This window comes from Carassius gibelio, chromosome B14, assembly GCF_023724105.1.
Source record: "Carassius gibelio isolate Cgi1373 ecotype wild population from Czech Republic chromosome B14, carGib1.2-hapl.c, whole genome shotgun sequence".
In the NCBI taxonomy this organism is placed as follows: Eukaryota; Metazoa; Chordata; class Actinopteri; order Cypriniformes; family Cyprinidae; genus Carassius; species Carassius gibelio.
In genome coordinates this window covers 4,633,400-4,656,308 of record NC_068409.1, presented here as the reverse complement: position 1 = coordinate 4,656,308, position 22,909 = coordinate 4,633,400, and the positions used below count along the sequence as shown (strand labels likewise).

General features: G+C 37.8%; 2 protein-coding genes and 1 long non-coding RNA gene across 6 annotated transcripts in view; all 3 read left to right on the top strand.

Annotated features, from left to right (window-relative positions):
* Positions 1-466: 466 nt before the first annotated feature.
* trim105 (tripartite motif containing 105) lies at positions 467-8,657 on the top strand. Of its 3 annotated transcripts, none has more exons than XM_052573621.1 (7): positions 467-602; positions 1,455-1,762; positions 4,667-4,762; positions 4,848-5,081; positions 5,409-5,428; positions 5,640-5,746; positions 7,359-8,657. In XM_052573621.1, exons 2-7 carry the CDS (start codon positions 1,490-1,492, stop codon positions 7,919-7,921), a joined length of 1,293 nt encoding a protein of 430 aa, XP_052429581.1. In that variant the 5' UTR covers positions 467-602; positions 1,455-1,489; the 3' UTR covers positions 7,922-8,657. The 3 variants fall into 3 exon arrangements, with proteins under 3 accessions (XP_052429581.1, XP_052429582.1, XP_052429583.1); XM_052573622.1 differs by having other exon boundaries at positions 494-602; positions 1,461-1,762; XM_052573623.1 differs by lacking the exon at positions 467-602 and having other exon boundaries at positions 1,456-1,762; positions 4,670-4,762.
* LOC127970915 (uncharacterized) lies at positions 1,769-4,660 on the top strand. Of its 2 annotated transcripts, none has more exons than XR_008156691.1 (3): positions 1,769-2,299; positions 3,048-3,308; positions 3,947-4,660. It is a non-coding gene; the product is annotated as an uncharacterized LOC127970915 (long non-coding RNA). The 2 variants fall into 2 exon arrangements; XR_008156690.1 differs by lacking the exon at positions 3,947-4,660 and adding an exon at positions 3,425-3,934.
* Positions 8,658-13,009: 4,352 nt separating the features above from the next.
* The window catches only part of flt4 (fms related receptor tyrosine kinase 4), a 55,090-nt gene continuing 45,190 nt past the window's right edge, over positions 13,010-22,909 (top strand). Inside the window, exon 1 of the mRNA XM_052573620.1 lies at positions 13,010-13,381. Within this exon, the coding sequence (XP_052429580.1) occupies positions 13,324-13,381 (58 nt within the window). The 5' untranslated portion in view covers positions 13,010-13,323. The remainder of the gene's footprint in view (positions 13,382-22,909) is intronic.

Here is a 22,909-nt window from a genome sequence, read left to right as displayed (position 1 = left end):
TATATATATATATATATATATATATATATTACATTTGGGGACAGAATTCAGAAACATGATTCTAGTTTAGTTTTTTAAAAACAGATATTTGAAACCAAAAACAACTGCTGGAAAAACAAGCTTGGCTTTGCTGGACTTTTGACTGAAGTTATTATTGACAGATCTTGTGATAAAAAAATATATATATTTGGTCTCTACTAGTCAATTTAATTGGAGTATTTTGAAAATAACATTTATTTTAAGAAAAAAAAAACCCTTTACATTTCATGTAAGGTACTAGCACCTGAGTATTATCTGTTAAATTCATGAGAGATAATATAATAAAATATTATTTATGAGGATTATAAATTGAATGCAAAAAATATGTAACATTTTGCTTATACTTGTCAGTGTCTGTATTTGTTTATCATGCTTTCTGTTATATCTTGTTTCTGTTCCATCATGTGTTTAAAAGGAACGCACTGAGCTGAATAAGAGCCATAATAAAAGTAAACCGAAAGCACTTTCACACACTGAAGAACTCGTAGTGTGAACTGACAGGAATAGATTCCCAGTCTCTCAGAGTCTGGGACTGCACAGAAAACCAAAGCAAAACAGAAAGGGTAAGTTATATTGTTTATTTATTAAATAACAGCCATGTCTTTAATCGACGCATATTTATTTTCGGTATTATTCGTGTTGTTGTGTTTAGCAGTGCAGCTAACTCGCAAGCTAATGTTTACAACGGCTGCTGCTTTCTGCTAGCGTAACTACACATTCTGACACTTTAAACATATAAGATAGTGTTGTGTTTGTGTATTTGCTTTGATAAAATAGTTTTTGATATTATAAAATTAAATATTTACGATTAGTAACGTTAGCGGATAAAAATCTGGACGAATCGTCTAATTAATGCATTGTTTTGTTTTGAAAGTAAATTTACTTGTAAAGAATACAACAACAACAACAAGGAATCACAATAATAACTTTATATTTTTTTCCTAAATACGGCTGTTACTACAGTAAAACTGCTGACTGTCGTGAAACATTAACCATGGGTTGGACTTCGAGTGTCATAAATACGACTTGCCTTAATTTCTTTAGTGCCTTAGTACAATATGGCATTGCACATGAATATGACAGAACCACGGTATATATATATATATATATATATATATATATATATATATATATATATATACATATTATATATATATATATATATATATATATATATATATTCTCTAAACTGTATGCACCATGATGCAGACCCATAAGCAATAATAAGAAATTAAATATGGTATTTTGAGAAATTATGGTTACCATTGCACATTTTTGCAAAAGACACCAGCTTCTTAGCTATTTTATATGTAAACCAGTCTTACCTTTAGGGCATTTAAAGTGTATTGTACTGAGTAGTGATTATGAGAACAGGTGATCACTTTCCATTTTCATTATTACATAAACCGTGCTAGAAGCAGAAGTGAAACAAACAGTAAATCTGCTCCATATGGCGACCAACAAGAGTAAGACGAGTCTCAGAGAAGATCTGACATGTGCCATCTGCTATGAGCTCTTCAAAGACCCAGTGATGCTGGGCTGCATGCATCACTTCTGCAGGACATGCATTGTGTCATACTGGAAGACGGTCAGGGGTCCTGTGTCCTGTCCTCAGTGCAGACAAGAGTTTCCCAACAAATGTTTCCAGACCAACTACTTAGTAGCTGGCCTTGTGGAGAAGGTCAGAGCCAGCTCCACATCTGCATCTGTCAAGTATCTGGAGGTGAGTTGTCTTTCCACAGTCAGGAAAAGGCAAGTCTGTAGCTTTTAAACCAAGAGTCTTGTGACCAGCGTGACCATCTGTCTTTCAATTTTATCAACTGTTTATTTTCTGTATAGAAAATATAGTCTGTAATGTTGCTGTTTGAGCACAAAAAAAGATCTGCGAAGTTACAAAGCTCAAAGTCCACTTCAAAAGGACATATTTTAATCAACTGAAATCACTTTCAAAAACTACTACAAATGACTTCTTTGGACTACAACGTATATATTTCTGGGATTGTGATATCACAAATACAGACAAATGGTATGAGACCTGGTTGAGCTGCACTAGAGAAGGCAAACGAGTATTATCACTATCTCAGAGACATGCTAGCTTTCCCAAGTCAAATGAACTTCGAGTGATTACAATCATACAGGTTCAAATCATGCTCAAATTGATTTGATTTTGACACAGTATTGACACAGTACACACTTGCCCAGCTAACCAATCACAACACACACTGGCCCAGCTAATCGATCACAGCACACACTGGCCCAGGTAACCGATCACAGCACACACTTGCCCGTCTAATCGATCACAGCACACTTGCCCAGCCAACCGATCACAGCACACACTGGCCCAGCTAACCGATCACAGCACACACTTGCCCAGCTAACCGATCACAGCACACACTTGCCCAGCTTACCGATCACAGCACACACTTGCCCAGCTTACCGATCACAGCACACACTTGCCCAGCTAATCGATCACAGCACACTTGCCCAGCTAACCGATCACAGCACACACTGGCCCATCTAACCGATCACAGCACACACTGGCCCATCTAACCGATCACAGCACACACTTGCCCAGCTAAACGATCACAGCACACACTTGCCCAGCTAATCGATCACAGCACACACTTGCCCAGCTAACCGATCACAGCACACACTGGCCCATCTAACCGATCACAGCACACACTTGCCCAGCTAAACGATCACAGCACACACTTGCCCAGCTAATCGATCACAGCACACACTTGCCCAGCTAACCGATCACAGCACACACTTGCCCAGCTAACCGATCACAACACACACTGGCCCAGGTAACCGATCACAGCACACACTGGCCCAGCTAACCGATCACAGCACATTTGCCCAGCCAACCGATCACAGCACACACGTGCCCAGCTAACCGATCACAGCACACACTTGCCCAGCTAACCGATCACAGCACACATTTTCCCGGCTAATCGATCACAGCACACACTTGCCCGGCTAACCGATCACAGCACACACTGGCCCAGCTAACCGATCACAACACACACTTGCCCAGCTAACCGATCACAGCACACACTTGCCCAGCTAACCGATCACAGCACACACTTGCCCAGCTAACCGATCACAGCACACACTTGCCCAGCTAACCGATCACAGCACACAATTTCCCAGCTAACCGATCACAGCACACACTTGCCCAGCTAACCGATCACAGCACACACTTGCCCAGCTAACCGATCACAGCACACACTTGCCCAGCTAACCGATCACAACACACACTGGCCCAGGTAACCGATCACAACAGACACTTGCCCGGCTAACCGATCACAACAGACACTTGCCCGGCTAACCGATCACAGCACACACTGGCCCAGCTAACCGATCACAACACACATTTGCCCAGCTAACCGATCACAGCACACACTTGCCCAGCTAACCGATCACAGCACACACTTGCCCAGCTAACCGATCACAGCACACACTTGCCCAGCTAACCGATCACAGCACACACTTGCCCAGCTAACCGATCACAACACACATTTGCCCAGCTAACCGATCACAGCACACACTTGCCCAGCTAACCGATCACAGCACACACTTGCCCAGCTAACCGATCACAGCACACAATTTCCCAGCCAACCGATCACAGCACACACTTGCCCAGCCAACCGATCACAGCACACACTTGCCCAGCTAACCGATCACAACAGACACTTGCCCAGCTAACCGATCACAGCACACACTTGCCCAGCTAACCGATCACAGCACACACTTGCCCAGCTAACCGATCACAGCACACAATTTCCCAGCTAACCGATCACAGCACACACTTGCCCAGCCAACCGATCACAGCACACACTTGCCCAGCTAACCGATCACAACACACACTTGCCCAGCCAACCGATCACAACAGACACTTGCCCAGCTAACCGATCACAGCACACACTTGCCCAGCTAACCGATCACAGCACACACTGGCCCAGCTAACCGATCACAGCACACACTGGCCCATCTAACCGATCACAGCACACACTTGCCCAGCTAAACGATCATAGCACACACTTGCCCAGCTAATCGATCACAGCACACACTTGCCCAGCTAATCGATCACAGCACTAGGTTAAACGTGAATGTACAAGGAAACAAAACCTAAAGCGCTTAAGCTCAGTTATGGTAGGTTTATCTGCTCACGTTTTGTTCACTTGATTTTGCGCCAACTTTATATCACAAACAAGTGAGCTCATAATATTATACATGAATGATATGATTAACTACCACACAATGAATCATAATTGGATCATAATTGAAGTTGCAGCAAACAAACAGGAGAGACCCAGTGTTATCGCACAAGGATGCAAATCTATGGAATCGGTTTCAAATGGTTCGCTTCACTTCACTGCACATTACAGAGCCACCGAGTCTGATCACACGGAGAAATGATTTTAGATGACCCACTTACTTATCAATTAAACTATAAACTGTGCTCTTCATATAAAAATAAATATTCTAGGAAAATATTTTTTTTGGAAAACACTAGTCTTTTGTCAGTAAATGGACTGAGCTGACTGGGGGGCAATCATGAAACTACTGTTTAGATTTTCTTGAATACTCTGTGAGTATGTGTTTACCAATTGCTTTTTTCTAGAAGCAATTAAAGGAACGTCTAGAATCCCAGTTTTCCATGAAAGACGCCTACGTCACTATGATCCGTGAGGACAAAGACAAGATGGAGAAAATAAAAGTGGGTCCACCTTCAAAAGAAAAAGATCACAATGTGACACTTCCTGCAAAACAGAATCACTCAACTCTCCCTTTCCTGTCCTCAGAAAATGGGATCTGAGCTGCAGGGTCGAGTGCACAGTGACTTCCAGGCTCTGCATCACTTCCTGCGGCTGGAGGAGGAAGCCATGTTGGAGCAGTTGAAGAGTGAGCAAGAGGAAATGCTGCAGAGGCTGGAGCGACATCTGGAGGCCCTACAGGTGGCCATCAGAGACGTGGAGCAGAACATCAACATGCTACGACAGACTGCCAGCAGCACAGACCAATCTGTTCTTGTAGAGGTGATTACAATGACTTTCCATTTGTAATGCTGCTTCTGCATATCCATTTGTCAAATAACTACTATTTGTAATATTGATGTCATATTTACACATGAACGTAGAGTGCTGGTTGTCAGAATGAGTTATTAGTGAAGTGTAGCAAGAGGCAGAGCCTCATATATATTTCACAAAACAGCAGAACTGTAGAAAAAAATCAATTCTACAGTGATTTGAACGTGCTGTTAATTATCAGACAGATGGTTTGCTTTTGCTGTGTTCTTGCAATAGCATCTGAATTCGAGTAAGGTTGAGAAATAACCTGTTCTATTCCATTTCCTTCCTCCACAGCTTCCAGAATTGAACTACAAGTGAGTAGCAATTAAAAAAAACTATTTATATTATTATTATTTACCACCCAGTTAGCTCTTTAATAGTCTGTACCACTAAATTTTTCCAGTTCTTGGTACTGGTTTCGGTACCATAGTAGAAACTACTGGAACTATTTAACTAGTTTATTCTACTATTTTAAAAATTCTTAATGTCTTTATTATTAAAACCTTGATGATTCTATGACTCCAGATCACCAATGCAAGAGCTGAATATCAACCTGAATACTTTCAGAAGCAAACACATTGCTCCTCTACAATACACTATGTGGCGAAAAATGTTTCAACATTTGAATCCAGGTAACTTTTCAATAACACTTTGCCACGATACTTAATCCAATAAACACTATGTTTAATTAATGGTCACTACATGATCTTTAATATTTGTATTTGTACAATTTGTTTTAAAAAAGCAAAGCCAATATAACAGGTACTGAAGTAGAGGAATAGCTCAAGGGTTTCAGTTTCCTCCGTAACAGATGGTTTTATTGTCATTGTGACAGTATGAATAGCTCCCTTAGGGCAACAAAGGATTCAGTGATTTGTTGAATGGCGCAGTGGGCTCATGTTAGATGATGATTTGGATGTCAGTTTTAGCAGTGTTCACAAATTTTTGTTTACATAGAAATATAAGGTTACACCCTTATCAGGAAATGATGAAAAGCTGCAGTCGTCTGTTGCACATTAGGGTTTTAAAGCTTACACATAGTATTAAAACACTGGTACTGTTATGTTTCACACCATCTAGCACTTATCTTCATAGCACACATATCTGTATAGACCAGTTCCACTGGTTCATTTCATTAAAGTTGGATTTTTGTTTTGGCTTTTAGTCAACATCTGTTTGGCTTTGAAGACAAATCACACAAACTAAAGGTTATTGGCTATTAATAAGGCACAAGCACTTTGATATGTCCCCATATAGTATGATGCTCAAATTTCAGTAAGAAATATGTCTTTGGGTATTCCTTACATAAAACAGATGGAGCTCATCAAGTTGGACATGATAACTTATGACTTGCGGTTCAATGAAAAAGTGAAGAACCTTCAGTCATCTGAATGAGTGGTTAGACTGATTAAAAAAAAAAAAATTAGTTCAAGACTCATCTGTAAGTTCTTTTGACCATTTTATTTTTAAAGATTGGGCTACTTACACCATAGCCGCATCCAAAATAACACGCATATATAACATTTGTCTTGACAAACTTTTTTATTTTATTTATATTGTTATTTTGTCATTAAAAATCTGAGTCTGATAGCCCCTCCCCCGTCGCTACTTAATTAAAGCTGCGACAGTTAAGTGCATTAAATTTTCAACATTCCACACTTAATTTTTTCCGGTTATTTAAGTGCATCATCCGGGTATTTAAAGTGCATTTTTCTTTTTGGAATTTTCAGTTTGAACACACTACTTGCACTATTTATACTACAAAACATCATAAAATAGTGCATAAGTACGCGATTTGGTATGCACCTCATGTCTTAACCAGATGCGATGTGATAAGGTCCCAGCAGTTTTCGTGTCTACACCAGACATGACTCAACTACTAGATAAAATCAACCAACAACAAAAAAAAAAAAAAAGCTGTTGTGCTTGTTAGGGCAAAAACATGACAAAGATACCTTTTTATTTCAGAGTTATTGTTCATAGTTTGGATGACACAGATCATGCTCTGTGTTTTGTGTTGCATTCAAGCAGTGAGGGCAACTAAATTGCTTTCATTACTCACCTGAAACATTGTTTTCTTGCACAAGCAGAGGAATGTGGGCAGTCAAGAACCAGAAAAAGATCTGAATATAATGGAAAAGCCCTTTCAACGATTCAAGCATTTAAAAAAAACATTCAAATAGTTCTCAAAACCCAATGTTTTGCAGTCAATGCCATTTATGATAGTGTGTCTTTTGTTCCCAGGCCCAGCACCATTGATATTTGATGAAGACACAGCTCATCCCAGTCTACAGCTTTCCAGGAACAAAACCCAAGTCATTGAGAGCGACAAAATGACCAGTTACTTGTGTGATGCCAAACGCTTCCTTCAGTGTGTCAACATTCTTGCAACAGAAGGCTTCCAGTCAGGCAGGCATTACTGGGAGGTGGATGTAAGTAACAATCCCAAATGGGACCTGGGTGTTGCTGTGGAATCGGTGAATCGTCAGGTCAGAGTCAAGCTGTGCCCTGAGAATGGGTACTGGACACTCCGGCTGCGCAATGATAGCCAGTACTCGGCCGGCACGCAGCCCTGGACACCCCTGAATGTGATAACCCCACCTAGCAGGATTGGGGTTTTCCTGGACTGTGAGGAAAGGAAAGTGTCTTTTTATAATGCAGATAACATGGCGCTGCTGTATTCCTTCTCCAGCGGGCCGAGAGGAAAAGCATTCCCCTTTTTTAGCACGTGCCTCAGGGAACGTGGTCAGAAAGCCCGAGCTATCCGCATCCTCCACTTCCCCTTTGAGTGTCCATCAGAGATGTAAAACAAAGCCTGTAGACACTCTAGTAACCTGAGCTGTGTTCATGAGTCTGTACTTGTCTGAGGTTTTCAATATTTCACATTTGGCTTAATTTTTGATACATTAAAGCCATGCAGCTCTCAAAATGCTCATCAGTCCTAATGAGGTGAATTAATTTTGTTTGTATTTCGTCAAACAGACAAAATGAACCACACAAAATTCTTAATTGATTTTTGTACCAGATCTCTGTTGACCTTGTTTTTAGAGGATAACTGATGTTAATTGATGACACGAACAACATTGCCATATTACCCACAGCTAAACTTTATTTTATTTTAAAATCTGTTTTAGAATTAAATTGTATAGAGTCTTTGGAATGTAAAGCCTTTCGCCTGTGGTTCTTTCCTCTTTTTTTTTTTAAGCTAATTACAAATACTGAAGAAATGGTAAATAAATATTATATGGATTAAATCAGTCAAGGTTTTTAATGTGTTTCAGAAAAATTAACAGCAGCATGCATGTTACACAATACTCTTTTCATCATTTCCTTTATAGATATGCAAAGTAATTATAGATATTACTTGGAAATTAATTGAAATACTTTGTTCTGTTCAGTGGGATGTCCAGTTGTTTTCACTTTCATCATTGAAATAAGTTGTTTTCACTTTCATCATTGAAATATTGAGCATGTTTCCAACTCCTGCTACATCAGTAGTCAGTTTTTGTTTTGTCTGAAGTCAATAAATGTGAGCATGCGTTAGTTCGCTCTGTCCATCATTGTGTCAAGACTCAGTGGCAGGGCAGGAAGATGTTTAGTTTTGATTTATGTCTAGCTCTTCCTTCCTGTCAAATGGACAAAAACAAGCACCTTGTTCTGTTATATAAGCAGAGTAAGTTTGATATCTTATTTTTGACGAATGCATATGCATGTAAAAAAATTGTATACCACAATGCAATATCTGTTCAGTTACATTTCATGTTTAAATTTATACGGTAAACAAAAAAGTTTATGTTTATGAAGTATGACTTTCCAGTGGGGGAGAGCACCTGGGGTGGCATCCCGGATGCAGAAAACAGCAAGGATGGGGCTGCCATTATCTATCGGAGCAGGCAAGTGGACCAACATCCTCTTTCCTCCTGCCTCCTGCAAGGGGTCACACAAACAGAATAAGAGTCCGGGTGCCCTCAAACTACATTACTGCCACCTTGGGACTGGGGTTCGGGGGTGTTTATGCTGCTGGAAATAAGAGTCAGTGCTCAGCCCTCCTCCACAGGGTCAGGTTGCCTTTAAACACTCAGAGCAGCCATGATTTAAACAGCCTATTAACATTCCAGCCTCTCGACCTTTGTCCAGTGTGTTTGACACAGGACTGCCGTTTCAGCCCTCGATGCCTTCATTTCTAAAGTTGGACATGTTTGTGCTAATGTTTTCATCTACATACATGCTTAACATATATGAGTGTATTATAAATATAGCAAGTTAATTATTTTCGACTTGGATAAATGTTGCAAGATTTAACATGGAAGATTTAACATTCTAGTTGCTTAGACTCAAATACAGCCTCTCACTTCACAACATTACCATGGGTTACTGAAAGTTTAATTTTCATTGGTCCACAAACGGTGTCCCACCAAAAGTGGAAAAGTGCAAGGAAACCATTTGGAATTAAAAGAATTAGTTTGAACTGAAGCTCTACAGTTCATCCGACTCATTTTCCAAAACACTACATCTGAACACCGAGCTCATAACTGTTGTAATGTTTGCAAATGTATGCAAGCCATTTATGTTGTTGTATCTAGTTCTTGGCAGTGTTGTTAATTCCTGGTGGTGAGTGACATGGGCTCATTTCCTTCTGATGAGCGGGAGAGCGGAGTAATGTGTTTCCTGACCCCAGGATGTGGAAGAAGAAATCATGGCACTTCAAGGTCGAGTCCTTGAGCTGGACTCTAGAGGACACGGCAAGAGGAAATGCTGTGCCTTTCATGCTGCGTGCCGGAAAAAGTCAATAATAATAATAATAAATGTAAATGTAATAATAATTATGTATGTTTCTTTGATTATTACAGTAAGAGGGTCACATACTTTCAAATGACCAATAATAATAACCAGCAAATTAAGGGTTTATTGAGGCAAAAGTTGTAGTTAATAGTTAGTTAACAGTGAGAATTAGTACCCCCCCCACCCCCCCAAACTAAAGTGTGACCAGATTCTCAGTGAACCTCAAGTGCCAATCCAATACTACCAAACCCATAACCTATATTTTATTTAGTCTGGATCATCGTTTTACTTCACATTTTATTCACGTTTTTTTAAGCAGTCTATTCAATATATTTTCTTTTGTCTAATTTGTGTAGCTTATACCAAGTGACAGATGAATTCATGCCAAAATAATGTAGAATTTGATTGGACACACAGACTTTTATGTCAGTGACAAAAGTTGAAAAGCGTGTTGATTTTGCTATAATGCCTCTTCTCTGCTGCCAGTGAGACAAACATAACAGACCTGCCATTTATTTTTGGATTGCTACCCGCCAGCTAACAACCGCTGTTAAAATTAATGAGTCATAACTACTAATTGCAACCTGTTCCAGTACACACAATCTGCATTCAAAGAGAGAGCAAGTCTTATTTATTTGCTATTTAGCATAGTTTCCCATGCAAAGCATTTGAAAACACGTAACCTGCAAGAACAGTCCCTCTGGAGTGATGCAGAGTTGAGTGTTCTGTTGAAGGGAATTCTTGCAATAATGGAATACAATAGTTATAATGTGACTTTTTTCATACATGTGTAATTTTTGGCATTAATCGTGACTGATAATGCTAACCCAGAACTGCCAGTTATGAATGTTTTCATTTGATTATTTCTTTTTTGGCTGTTAAAAAGTTCATTAGCTCGTGGCGTAGTGTTTGTACATTTGCCAGGAAACATTATAACTTGAGAATCCCCCGCCCCTTCATAACATTCATTCTAATGAATGTTTGAAGAGCCAAATCAAACATGAGGCATGCCTGGAAAAACACATGCATACTATGGCAAGCCATTTTAACATTTAATCCTTTCATACTAATAGTACTTTTTTATTTTTACAGGTACTCATTCATGAGATACTAGTACCTATTATGTAGACACTACTTATCTCAATGGTGTTGAGTATTTTATTGTTAATAACACAATTTACATTTTTGCCATTCAGATATCAACTTTTCAGTTTTGACAATTAAGTATTCCAGTTGTGACTAGTACATATTTTTATTTATGATTGGTTATTCACTAGGTACTTGTACTTATTTTTAGATATTGGTACCAATTTTATACCAATAACTATGAAATAGATACTATTCATTAATTACTCATTATTTTTTATTAGATACAAGTACTTATTCATTAGACACTACTTATTAATGAACTACTAGTACTTATCCAATAAACACTAGTACAGCTTTATAATTACTGCTTATTCCAAATGTAAGTGGTAAGAAATCTTTTTTATTTTATTAAGATTTTTTTATTGAATTCTACCATTCTGACTAGTCATAAGTTGAGTAAAAAGCAGTTAAAATAAGAATTGCTACTAGTAACAATTACAAAAGATACTAGTTTTATAAGTATGGTCACGCTTAAGTTTGAGGATCAATTCTCAGTGTTAACTAATTATTAACTACAACTTTGTCCTCAAACTCAAAATTTGCTGGTTATAGTTACTTATAGTTACAGTATTAGAATAATGACTAATTCAAAATGAATAGACAATATCAAAAACAAAATAACTATTACCTATGAATTTGGAGATATCTTCAAGCTTATACGGAATTAGTGACAATTTGTTTGGAGACATTTTAATTTAAAGATCATTACATAAATGTGAGAACCTTTCAGCTGTCCAATCAGAGTTCACATGGTACAATATATTAACATATTAAATTAAACTGATTGTTCGTTACTGGCTTTGTATGTTAGATTATCTTGCTAATTGGATAGCATAAAAGCACAAGGGAAGATGTACTATTTATTTGTTTGTTTGTACTTGACCCTTCTGACTATATTGGCAGACAAGTAGATCCAGAAACCAGTTCATGCACACCAGCCAGACAAACACAATACCCAGGACATCCACCACAGGAGCTTGCAGTTCTGGAGAGTATTTATAATTCCTTAAAAATAAATATTGAATATTACTGCACCTGGGAATGCAACGAATATCAAGTATTCATTGTGTCATTAGCATACTGAGATGAAATGTAAATCTAAAAAGTACTATTACTTATTAAGTTAAAGATATCTTCAGTCTAAAAAACTAGCAAGTACCAATATTTAAAAAAGTTCAAGTAAGCACTAATAAAAAAATTAACAAGTACTCATACCTAATGTAATAGATACTAGTAACTAAAAAAATAAGCACTAGTTGCATGAAAATGCTTTTTAAGAACTGAATGTTAAAAAGGTTTGCCATATGTACACATAAAATACTGACTGCATTTCTCACTTTCTGGAATTTTAGTCCATGCTGTAGGCCTGATTGCTGCACGTTCCTGGTGATGTTTTACCATATGCCTGCTTCTTCATTTAGTTATTGTTTCAGATGGTGCCTTAAATTTCAAAAATGCTGTTCATTTAAAAACATAATTTAAAACAATCCAGGCGATGCATAATGCTACTGTGTAATGCTCTCATGGATTATGTTTGAAACCTTGAAGTGGAAATGATCTGAGTATGGTTTTTAAATAGTCAGATGGGATCTGAAGTTCTGTTAGGTGTCCCATTTATCATGATCTTGACAGCTTTATCATCTATCTAATCATGGTCTGGATGTCTGACAAAGCACTTAATATCACACCTGGACATAGGTGCAATTCACATTTGAGATGTTACCTGTTCAGATCATTGCAAATATACTCATGAGACTAACCATTTATATTTAGACATCCTCAATCAACTGGTGTCACAAAAAAATTCAGGATTTTAAGACTTAAGTTATTGGCATTTGCTGTCAGTGATATTAGGCTAACACAAAACATATGTCCACTATAGTGGACACAAATGAACTGCTGGTCCTTGGAAGGATATATGTGCTGTGTGCAAATGCATTGTCAGTTTAAACTTAAAGCACAGGGGCCAGACACTTTATGTGACACTTCAGACTGGGGGAGTAATAGTATTATCACTGAGGAGGACACGGGCGTTTATGAACGAAAAGCGGCAGATGAGTGAGTCAGAGGAAAAGGAAATGATTGTAAATCCATTCAGAACGTCAGGATTCTCATTTCAACAGGAAAAAGAGCGTTTTATTCCCGTCGTCCTGTGGCAGAGACGCTTCTTTGGGGTTCACCATAATCTGAGGTGCTTCTGCTCGCTTTATTAAAGTACATCAGAAAACAGGCGGGTTTGCTAGAATATCTAAAACCCCGGAGGACTGGAAACCTGGAAATGAAGAGAGACTTTACGTTTTTCTGTAGGATTTGGATTGGGATTCCCTTATTCTCAGGTGAGAACGCATTTTAGTAAACAATTCGATTACTTGTCGTTTTCACAGAACGCGGAAAATTTAAATTTTGGGTTTATAAAAAAAACGCAGGAAAAGTGGAACGGTCACATTCTGATTCATGAAGTTGTCAAAACTGAGAGCGCGCGAAAACTTTGCTATAAAGTGACCGTTTCAAATTTGTCGCGTTCTAATCATTGTAACCTGTCTGACACTTTTCATACAAGTTTGTCCATGTGCTTCTCGTCAATGTTGTTAAATATTAGCTCAGTTCTATTTTAGCCTACGCATGCCAAAGTTTTCTTATGTGTATATATTTTTTCTAATTATTGTTCATCGTTATCCAAACATTCATTTTGTACAAAACTCTTATTAATGCCAATTAAATCCACAAATACAAATTTTTAAGGTAATGATATTTTCGTTGCTTTAGTGCAATCATATTCGATATTTTTTAATTGACCATAACTAGTAATTAGTTATTCTATTAGTTTCTCGTTATTCACAATCATTGCAGAGTATCTGCAGTTTTGATTACATTTTTCTTTTTTCAAAAGTGTGTGATATATCACTAGAGGGAGCCTGGTCTTTATTCTTGCCTGTTCAGTGGAGGTTTTTAATTGGTCTTGATGAGATCCAGTTTTAATTCCACTTTAATGCTACACAGGCTGCAGTGTTGGTAGAAGACAGCTTAAAGGAACTTTAAATCAGCAATCGGATATGTTTTTTAAACTGTTATTTCTGAGCAATGATGATTTACTAATGATTGGTTTCTCTCTTTTGTGCCTTCTTATAGATACAAGATCATGTTTTTATTTTGACTTTAATCTTCATAGCATATCCTGGTTATCAATATCCTGCATATTATTTTTATTATCTTTTTTTTTTTTTTTTTTTTGCTGTGGTATTTCTTATGTACACAGTTTTATTCTAACAGAACACATCTGAAACCATACCCTCAGTCAGGGGGTAAGACATCAGCCAATCATAATAGTGAGCAGTTTGAGACAACAAAAACTCGCTGTTCTCTGCACAGGTTTCAAAACTCTGTGTTTCATGGTAGTGTTAGAAAGAAAGGTTCACTTTGCTGTGAATCCCCAAATAAAGAGATCAAGAGCCTTAGTCAATGCAGGTGTCATATAGTGAGATTGGGAAGGGTGGAAAACTCATTCCTGTTGGCTGGTTACACATCAGCAGCTCAGGTGAAGACTTTGGCAGAAGGATGAGCTTTTTCTAAAGTCTAGGAATCTACAGCTATAAGAGCCTCACTTATAGATGACTGCATTAAAACATTGCACAAATGAAAACCATATGGCAGCATGGTGACCCTGTGTTTGACTGCTTTGTCATAACAAGTGCTGTGTCTGTGCTAAAGTCCAAACTGCTAAAATCCTTTAAACAGCGTAGCTTTCCATGTTACCTGCGTTTTATATTTTTGACTTAAAGAGCTAAATTGGAAGCCTATTATGAGTCAGATACATGTGAAGGTTTGTCATTTGCATTAGGATTTATGTGTCGCATACAGGTTTATTAAGTAACAGCATGAGAAATGTGTTGGCCACAACACTGACTTCAGGACAGTATTGGCAGGTAATAGAATGTAATTACTGTCTAGAGATTCCACTGATTAAATTCCAAATATCTATCAGCTCTCCAGGCCGTTCTTAATATAAAAGATGACTGCAGAACTCTTTAAAGCTGGAATTGTAAAACCATACTTCAAAACTCAGAATAGGATTTTAAATGTTTTTATGTCAAGACTTTGTAGCAATGTGTTTCAAATTAGTGGAGCTAATTGTCTTGCTGTACATGGAGGTTAAGGTTTGAAATCTCAATGTTTTCCCAATATTCTGATCTTCTTGGCTACAGGGGCAGAAAAAAAACAGCACCCTATTGCATTTATTTTTTAATAATAATAATAATATATATAAATATATATATATATATATATATATATATATATATATATATATATATATATATATATATATATATATATATATATTTTTTTTTTTTTTATTTAAGAGCTGCAGATATTATTTTCTCCTTTTCATGATTTTTTAAATATGTTATTACTTCTGTTAAATCACTACACAAGCAGAATTCTCTGATGGACTTTCAGTCTATTTCTTGGTTTGTGTTTAAAGGGCTTGTCATCAGGTCATATGCTGTGTTTTCACTTTAAATTGAGACACTTCTTGAGGGGCCTCAGCGGAGCTAAATCTGAAGCTTATTGGTTTAAGCGCAGAGTCAACATAATTGGTGTGAGCTTCATGGTCTATGGCAATATTTTATGGTGCACTATGAGGTTTAACAAGTGTTAGGTTTCTGTGGTCAGCGATATGGCATGGTCTGCCATTGGAGGTCAGCGTGGGTTCATGGGAAAGTGGACTGCCAGTGTTACCATGGCCTCCTCTGACCGATTCTGTATTCGCATGCTTAATCTCATGATAGCCATTTCTGTATCAGCATCATTGCATTAGCAGATTTATAATAGCTGCAATCAGCTAATGACACCGGTCCACATGGAATCTGTGACAACCCTAAAGATCTTGGCTAATTTGATTGTACTTTCAGCTGGGCTGAATACTGATTAAAACCATGGACTCCTACGGTTTTACTTCCCAAGAGATCTAAATGGGGAATATCATTTCTGAATGACAGTGATGACAGAAAATGCGACGATGCAGTGGAAAGCGGACAGCGTCCTGTTGGCAGCCTCCACAGGTACAGGAAATACTAGTAAGGGATGAGAAAGAGACATGTAGGAAATCCACACAGATGTCTCCCATCACACAACATCCTGACCTCACCCCAAATCCCAGCCAGGAAATAGGAAGGCCACAATTAGGCAGATAGACATGCAAGAAAGGACATTCAGTCACATTTTTGGATCTCATTCTCTCCCGACGGATGACAGTGGAATCAAAGCGTGTCCCTGGCCTTGGCTCTAGAGGACAGAGGAACTGCATCCAACTTTTTCTCCAACTCATGTTTTAATGTGCATGTACATCCCCTCCCGGGCTTGACCGATGTCCTCCACGGGGAGCAGCGGGATGCTGACTCCTCAGTCCAGGGAGGAGGTCTGTTCCGTGGCCTAGCTGCCCTCCAATTGTAGGCCGGACATACGGCTATTTCAGACCCTGTGCCCTACTGTCTGACTGGGATGATGTGAACTGACCCTATTGATAATAGACAGACAGAAAGACAGAGAGAGAGAGAGAGAGAGAGAGAGAGAGAGAGAGAGATTGATAGATAGATAGATAGACAGACAGACAACAAACTGAACATTTCACTGTTATGTTCCACTAAAGGAAACTATGAAATGAAAGCCAAGCAGGAAAACAGGAAATTTACTGGATAAGACAAAAAAAATGCATATGCCTATCAAAAGCTCCATGTTTCCGTCCTTAGAGCAAAAGGGAAAAGACTTTTGCTACATGACTACCTTTGAAGGCTTTTTTCCTTACTGTTATATGTCCCATAGTGAATAACAATCCAGCATGCATGCTTCAAAGTGCCAAAATGACTGCTCTTTGCTCCTGAGTGCACGATTTATCTGTTTTCCACAGGCATACTACTTCCCAAAATACCCAGCAGCTCACATTCAGAGTTGTCATTAATGGATACACCAAGGTCTCACTTTACTCAGGAAACAGAATATTCTGCAAACCACATATCTAGGCATATCTAGGGCACAATTGTGCTTTTCAGCTGACAGCAGTGAGAGACCTATGTAATCTAGTATGTAAGATTTGCTGTGCTCAGATCTACGCAGATGTAACATCACTATTAACATTTTCCTTTTAGCTTTGCCATTCCAGTTAATCTGAAGCCTGCTATATTACTGTAATGCTTTCTCTTATTAAAGGACTACATAATTATGACAGAATATACATTTTTGGATGAACTTAAATCTAATCATTGAGTTAAATCACTGCCCAAAGACAGATGCTCTGGTAGTTCATCTGAAACTCACTTTCAATTAATGTGCAAAACAACGTGTATTCCTTTTCACAAAAAAAGTATGATTACATGGGCAGATTACTGATTAATAAATGTATTTTTTGCTTGGTTCTTAGTACAATGCTATCAAACACCTTTTATTACATGCATGATTTGGCATAACATAACCAGCTTTATATCTATATGGCTCTTCTGACACACCGTAGTAAACTTGCTCAGTAGCCCACCTGGTACAGCACTGCACTTGCAATATAAAAATAAATAGTCAGCATTAATCAATTAGTCAGTTGTTGTATGATCAGTTGACTACCCTGCCTTTCCCAATCATTCCCAGTAGCTCAGGGAATATCACAACTCAAACTATTCTCACATCCAACTAGCTCTGAAGAGCAGAACTATCACATTCTAAATTCCACGGTCTGAAATTCAATCTTGGTTGACATGACCAGGCCACTTGTGGAGAATTTAATACAGGAATTTATTTTGCCTCCAGTTGGGTTTTATACCCAGCACTAAAAACCAAACCAAAACCAAAACAATAAGAAGGTTTCTAAACACTGCACACATCCAGTATCCGTTGCAGTGTGCTTTGAATTACAAACAGGCAATACAGTATGTGCCATCATCTGTCTCTGCCTAGGGGTTAACCCCTGCTAACATATTACTCTAGTCATATATCACACTGACAGGTTAACAGCCAGCGGCCCAGACCACTGCTACACACAGCATCCTTGTGAAAGAAATGTATATCCATATGGAACAGATCTGGCACACACAACTCCCATCCCCATGTCATGCCAATTTAGCATTGAATCATCAGTTTACACTGGATGATTTCAAAATGCTGCCCTAATATCTCTAAGCTCCATGTAAGCCTGCTATCAGATACCTTCCAAGTGTCTCTGATTCGACTCATTCCTTGGTGCCATCCAGCTGTGTCTACAGGCTGTGTTTTGGCAGAAAATACGCTTGCATGAGTCAAACATCCTTACAAATGTTTTTGCTGTGTGCAGTGGAGAGTTAAACCCAGGTCCACTGAGCACAGTACTGCTAGTTTGGATATTTTTGTGTGTGTCATCATCACATCTGGGGAGAGTAAATGAGAAACGCTGTGGATGAGGAGTGACCGCTCACACTGTGAGCTGCTTAATGTTTGTCATAAATCTTTTCAAGGCAGCATGTAGGCAACTCAATCTTTCTAGTGAGTAAACCATGTGGGGATAGATCATATATAAACCACAAGTAAGACAGAACTTGACGTGTTTAGAAAAATGCTTACTTTTTCTGCATCATTTCTCTTTGATTTTGCATTAGTAAGGTTTATTAGGCACATGCTAGGAAATATAATATCGGCCGTGGTCCATTTTCATTCAAACAAAAAAATGCATTCAAATGTATATTTGGCTTTGTGTCTGGAGATCAAGACTTTATTCTGATATTAAATTTTCTCTGTCATGCTATAAAGCCATCATGTAGATTGCACAAAAATAACCAAGGACTTTTTCCTATTTGCACTTTCCATTGGAAGTTTTTTTCTATCTTGGGCTTGTAATGTAAATCTCTCAGTTTGCATTATTCATCAGAAGCCAGTCTCATTTTTCACAAAGACATTCTTTAGTAAATAATTTAGTTGTTAAATATGCATATCTAAATATATGAATATATCAAAAGTTTCGTATAAATCTATGAGCACTATTCATCTTATATCACACCTATAAGTTAAGCTAAGTTTTTAACAACTCGTAGTGTATCCTCATATCAGTCTCCAAGCTTGTGACATCCTGGAAACCAAGTTTCAGAAAAGATTAATTATCATTATCAATGATCATGCTTTTTCAGGAATGCCACAGGAAACTGTGAGTGTTTATTAGCAAGATTTGTTGTTTGCTTTTGGCATATCCGGGAGCATTCGGACCTAAAAACAGTGAGGTGTAACGTATAGCGTGTGACGTCAGCTTTCACCCTTCTTAGAGTAGATTTATACAGCTCATAGGAAACATCTTGAAGCACTACTTGCTGATTAGAGACCATGTGAAGTGATCCCAGAAGGTGCTCTTTGGTTGGGTTTGAAATAACTCATTTGTAAAAGAAGAATCTAAGGCACTTGTTCTGGTCCAAAAAGTTGATGCATTTCGGTCTTCTGCCTTCTGGACACACTCTGAGGAAGGTCGAAGGCCTGAAATGCATAAGTGTGCATGTTTAGAAGGCCAGAATGTGAATAAAGGCCTGGTAACTTTTTGGATCAGAAGAAGTGCCTTGGATTCTTCATTTTCGCAATATAATCATACAGCTTTTAAATGGTCTTCTGTGGAATGCCATCTATCAGAAAATCTGCCACTTTAGAGATGCTGAAGCAGGGAACTGACTTCTCACTCTTCTCACTCTTCTTTCCAAACCTATCCAGAGCTGTTTGATAATATTAAAGTCAGGCAGATGTTGCAGTTCATTGTGGGGATCCAGCAGTCCAGGTTTTAAAATGAATTAATCCATTCATATTTTTAGTATTGGTGACTTTGATTAAAGTTTCAGCATTTCATGGGTGTTGGCTTTGTGAATTTTTTGAAGGTCTTTAAGGTGAATATAAGTTTTGCAGTTACTTTTGCAGCTGCAGATCTTTGTTATTTGGACACAATCCTTCTTCGTATTTGAGGATCCCTATCATTCACTTTGGTTTTCACCTCCTATACTTTTTGCTGAAGCCTTGTCATGTTTATTCTCAAAACACAACACAATTGGGCTTTTAAGATAATAGATATTCCTACTAAACAGATTTGTGCTTTTAGATGAAAATTTGGCAAATTATTTGAAGTGTTTTGGTTCTAGCCTAGGTTGCATAATGCACATTTTCTGTTTTCAAATAGTTCTCTCCATATCAACTACAGTACTAGAAAATCCTGTAGGTCATGTCAAGTAGTTCGAAACATATGACTTTTATAAAGGTCAACTAAAAGTGTTTTTTGTTTTGTCGTATTCAGCAACCTTTCCTATCAAAATCCTTCCTACGGATGCAAAAACAGAAAATCGAACCTGATTTGATTTTTTTTATGACAAACAAAAGTGTCAGATGCTGTGTGTAAAGGTTATTGACACAATGTAAAGTCATATTTATTTTTTAACGTGCAAAAAATTCAGGTGAAAAGTTGAGGTCAGTGACTGCAGCCCTGGCTTTTCTACAGATAGCCTGAGTGTTTGAAGAAACACAATTGTTAAAATTTAATAAAATAAAATAAATAAAAACACTGTTATTGGCCAGTTTTTTAGGTTATGACTGGAAGTTTAATTCATGCTGTATCTGCTACTGGATGTAATTTACTTTATTTTTAAGCCTAAATCATTGGATTAACCACTGCTCAAATTCTTCAGAACAAAAATCACCTTATTACAGCTGACAAAATGTTTTTTTTTTTTTTTTTTCATCTGTTGGGCTGTGAATCAGCGAGAATATATTGCACTCAAACTGATAGTTAAGACCAAATCAGATGTAATGCAAACAGGATTTTAGAAAAAAATGTATAATAAATAAATGTGATCCTTTATATTTCATTTATATTATCCATTGACTGGTGATATCCAACAATAAATGTACAGAGCTGAAAATACTGCTCTAGAAAAGCCACCAGGATGTTCATGCTCAACTGTAAACAGGTTATTGACTCGCCATCAAATATTTAGAAAATTCCTTTGTTGGCTTTTGAGGCCGGATGCGTCTGAAACTGATGGATTGTGTACATGAAATCCAGAAATATTCCTTGTGATTGACGTGTGCTGATGGGGTCTATGGAGTCACAGGGACTGGAATGAAAAGCATTTTGGTCTGCTAGTCTAAAGAAAAAGAGGACATGCCACTTGAACTGTGCCTCACTCTCCCTGTCTTTTACTATATGCAAATCTCTGCCACAGCTGTGATAGCTGCGTCAATCTGACAGAAACAGAACTAAATCTGACATCATATTATATACAGCCTTACTATACTATACACACAATTTATATTATACAAAATTCCATCTATTTTTATAATAAAAGATACCAAGATAATGTTTTAAAGGTAATGTCCTAGGCAAAAAAAAAAAAAGAAGATATTTGTCATTGGCAGGTTCTTTGAATTCCTCCTCAGAGGCTTGGCTATAGATAAGGAGGTTATGCTTAATAAGGCTTTTCATGGGATGCGTTTGCTTCGTTTCAGAATATCACAACATTTTTAGCTCAAAAAATGTCCCCATATAGTATATAGACAACAGATAAAATAATGTGCAAAAACAAATAGAGAAATTAATTAATACAAAATGTATCTATATCTGGTTACAGTATTGTTTTAAAGAACCGTGGTAATTCAGCCCTTGTCAAAAATATTTTTTTTTCTGTCAGGATATTGTGTATTAATTTCCTCTGAAGTTTCCTTTTATAAACTTGTCATATAAAGTAACACTTGTTGATGTGATTTGTGTAGTGAGACTCGTTTGGATGCTCAGTGTATGTTCTTGTCATCATTTGGTGTTAATTTGATCCAGGTGCGTCTCATAACTCCTCTTGGCATGTTCATACGCCCGTGTGCTCTGAGAGCAACAGAAGACATTTAAACCATCAGCACTCCTAGATCGATTAACGTGTGCACAATGACCTTTTGACCTTTCTGTCCCACTGTCAGTGAAAAACAAACCAGATTAGGAGCCTTTTCATTTTTTCAATTTCAATTTCAATTTTATTTGTTTAGCGCATTTACAAAAGCCACCAGACTGGCCAAAGTGCTTTACAGAAGAGCAAGACTTTTACACATACACAGAAAACAGACCTGAGAAAAATTTTAAACCACACAGTAGTCCATACACTAAGTAAAAAAAATATAGGTTTTAATGTGCTGGTAGTTAAAAATTTGAGCCCGTCCTCCAACAAAAAACTACCATATAGGTCGTTTGTGCAAGCAACTTATTACGACCTATATTTACGTTTTAAAGTTAAGCGCCCTCTAGCGAGCATAAAAATAATGACACTATCGTGTTGCGTCTGCCGTCATGAACTGACGTATAACGTTATTACGAATCAAAACGCACGTTTATTTAAATGCAATGTGTTGCCATTTTTTACACCGATCTCACAGTATTTCCTACATATTTTACTACTGTAGGTGGCTTATTAGTTCGAATGAGCACACTTAACCCCACCCCTAAACCTAACCCTCACAGAAATCATGCTAAATTATGATTTATTGAGCATATACATTTTCATGCAAATCTGTTCCCTGGGATCGAAACCCATGATAGCATGATTACATATCAAGGTATAACGCAACAATCTACCAACTGAGCTACACGAAAACAAATCAGAGAGCGAAAACGACCTTTTGCCCATAGGGGCGCAATTGTAGTATACGCTCTGATGGGTCGTATTTCAGGGATTTGGACAAACGACCTATACAAGTGTATTGGTTGGAGGACAGGTTGAAAAATTCCTATGATAAATGATAATTCACATCTGTTGACGGTTGTCTGGGTAATCTAATAAAACACCTAATGATGGGAAAGTCAGTCCCAGGTAAACGATGATACAAGGTGCATTTTGTCCAGGCAG

Bases quoted from the DNA above. Each gene is read 5' to 3' on its own strand.
- trim105 (XM_052573621.1), top strand. From the start codon at position 1,490: ATGGCGACCAACAAGAGTAAGACGAGTCTCAGAGAAGATCTGACATGT. The intron at 5,082-5,408 runs GTGATTACAATG...CTTCCTCCACAG, and splicing joins ACCAATCTGTTCTTGTAGAG to CTTCCAGAATTGAACTACAA. The intron at 5,747-7,358 runs GTAACTTTTCAA...TTTTGTTCCCAG, and splicing joins GTTTCAACATTTGAATCCAG to GCCCAGCACCATTGATATTT.